Source organism: Frankliniella occidentalis, unplaced genomic scaffold (genome assembly GCF_000697945.3).
Source record: "Frankliniella occidentalis isolate FOCC.00 unplaced genomic scaffold, Focc_3.1 Scaffold26, whole genome shotgun sequence".
In the NCBI taxonomy this organism is placed as follows: Eukaryota; Metazoa; Arthropoda; class Insecta; order Thysanoptera; family Thripidae; genus Frankliniella; species Frankliniella occidentalis.
Window position 1 is genome coordinate 969117 of NW_026267156.1, and position 2450 is coordinate 971566.

Consider the following 2450-nt stretch of genomic DNA (forward strand, 5'->3'; position numbering starts at 1 on the left):
GGGGCGGGGCACTGCTGCGGGCCGGAGCGGGGCCCGCGAGGTCCACAAATCATTTCCTGGCGAGAAAGCAGGCGAAATATGAGCAACCTGCGAAAAACAAAAGGCTATGCGGATTCTCCATGGCCCCCACGACGATTGCAAACATCCAATTTTCTCCACTGCAGCTAACGATGGCCCTTTTTTTGTTTGTCTTCCCCTTCTTCCTATACGACGCGTGGACAGCTGGACTCGGCGCTGGAACCGGACTTTGACCGCATCGCGGCGCGCATCGGCCGTCTACCCGTGCCGACCGAGCTGCGCAGGGACATGCAGGACGGCGTGCAGTTCTGCAGGCAGTTCTCGGTAAGTAGTATGGGCGGACGGCGAGGGAGAACGGGTCACAAAAGCACCACCGGGCTGGGGGCCTTCGTCGGTGTCGGGGTGGTGGTGTAGAGATGACTGTCTTTTTTCACTTCGACCCATTCATGTTTTGGTAAATTCTCCCGTGTCGTTCAAACTTTATCGGTATTTACATCGAGGGGCACTTAAATATCAATGTGCATCCAAAACAAATCAACAGTCAAAACCATTTTTAAAAAGTCATTCAAAAATATATATAAAAAAAATAAAAAAATAAAAAACAGTGGAAAACAGAGAACAACAGAAACATTGGTGTGTGCTTGAATCTAAGTACCCCTCGATTTCCTGCTCGCCGTGTGTTGCAGCAATGCATCCCGGACTCTCGGCGCGACAAGTTCATGCTCTCGGGCGAGCTGCTGCGGCCCATGTTCTTCTTCCGCTGCTACAAGCACAAGAAGCTGGAGGCGTGCATCATGAAGGACGTGCGCGAGCGCTACCAGCAGGCGGCCCAGGGCGGCGTCGACGACAACCTGCTGCCCAACACGCGCGCCATGGACCTGGACCGGGACGCGGAGCAGCGCGGCGGCGACGGCCTCGACGAGGACCACATGGCCGCGGCCGTGTACGAGTTCCTGTACGGCGGGGACAACCTCGACTCGGACCCCTTCTTCTGAGGCCGTCGTGGCCTCCAGCCCCTGACCTACAGGGGGGGGGGAGGGAGAGTTAAAGACACTTCGAACGACCTTAAATTGTGATCGTTTCCGTGGAGACACAGAGGGCTTGACTGAGACAAATATTTGTAATTTGCCTCCGGATTTTCATTCCTGAGGAGAGATGTTGCACTCATAAGCAAAACGAAACACGGCCAGTTTGCGATTTCTGACGTTTTGGTTTTGATTGTATTTAAATTTCCGCAGGGAATTTATATTGGCTGTGAGGAAAGCTCCACAAGACGAAAATGCAATAGATTGTGCTTGCTTGTCGCAGTGTACACCGGACGCTCGCGTTTCAATGGCGTAGTGAACTCATGTCAAACCTCGCATGTCACCCTTCGCTACGCCACTGGATCAGAGCGGCCGGGCCGAGGAGGCACACGTTGTGTTTGTCCTCCGAGGAGCCAAACGATCGGGTTGAGGCTGACCTAACTCTCGGCCCAACTCGAACTTCTCCCTGAAAACACGTAATCCGTCACTCCAATGTCGTAGAATAGAATGATTGTAATGTGGGTAGTGAGTTACTCATCGTGTATTTGTATTTATATTTCCACGTTCCCCACAAACAGCAATTAGAATTTTATTTGTCATTGAAATGATCACTACGTGTTTAAAGGGAATTAAATTAGATAATAGATTGTAAATCAGAGAAAGGGTGGTTGAAATAAACAGACGCCAGTCTCAAACAAAAATAATCCTTATCACGTACCACATGCTCCAATAAGCTCAAGGCCCGTAAGGTTCGATCCCCGCCCCGAGCCAGACACCGCACATTACATCACTGGCATGCATGTGTTTCCGATGAATTGTTTTGACATCGGTTTTTGCGTCGTTAGCGATACGCAACTGAGCCTGATGTCGTTTCGACGTCGTTGTGATGACGTTTCGAGGTCGACCGTCCGTCAAGCTCGGTCAAGCCGTGGATTTCAAGCCCACTTTTGTTATTGCTATCAACCTGAAAACTAATGTCGAAGCGAGAAACGATATCGTCGGAAAATAAATTATCACAGTGTTTTTCTGCTTCCGGCGTAAAGCAGACACCATGCAGCATCTTCATGTTCTGAGTTGTGAAAGAAAAGAGCATTGGCTGGCTGAGCCGTCAGAGAGAACGAGACAGGCACCGAGAAAGAGAGCGAGAGAGAAAGATGGAGACAGTCGCATCCCGGGCGCGCCGGCGCGTCGGACAGAGAGGGATGTCGCCGTCGGAGGGTGTGCGAGAGGGTGCGGGAGGGCGAGCCGACGGGGACGCGAGCAGGGGGTGGGTGCGGCGCGCGCGCGCGGTGGCCTCGCGTGGTGCGAACGGCGGCCGAGCTCCCCGTCACGACCAGGGGCGCCTCACGCCGTCTTCCCTTGTCCCCCCGGGGTGGGGAACCACCCCACCACCCCCTGCGCCTCTCC

At 53.3% G+C, this 2450-nt stretch overlaps 1 protein-coding gene across 1 annotated transcript in view; it reads left to right on the forward strand.

The window, feature by feature from the left end:
* Positions 1-1747, forward strand: part of LOC113215864 (uncharacterized) — a 48342-nt gene extending 46595 nt beyond the window's left edge. The window contains exons 5-6 of the mRNA XM_052265321.1: positions 187-342; positions 705-1747. Of these exons, the coding sequence (XP_052121281.1) occupies positions 187-342; positions 705-1013 (465 nt within the window). The 3' untranslated portion in view covers positions 1014-1747. The remainder of the gene's footprint in view (positions 1-186; positions 343-704) is intronic.
* The last annotated feature ends 703 nt before the right edge of the window (positions 1748-2450 follow it).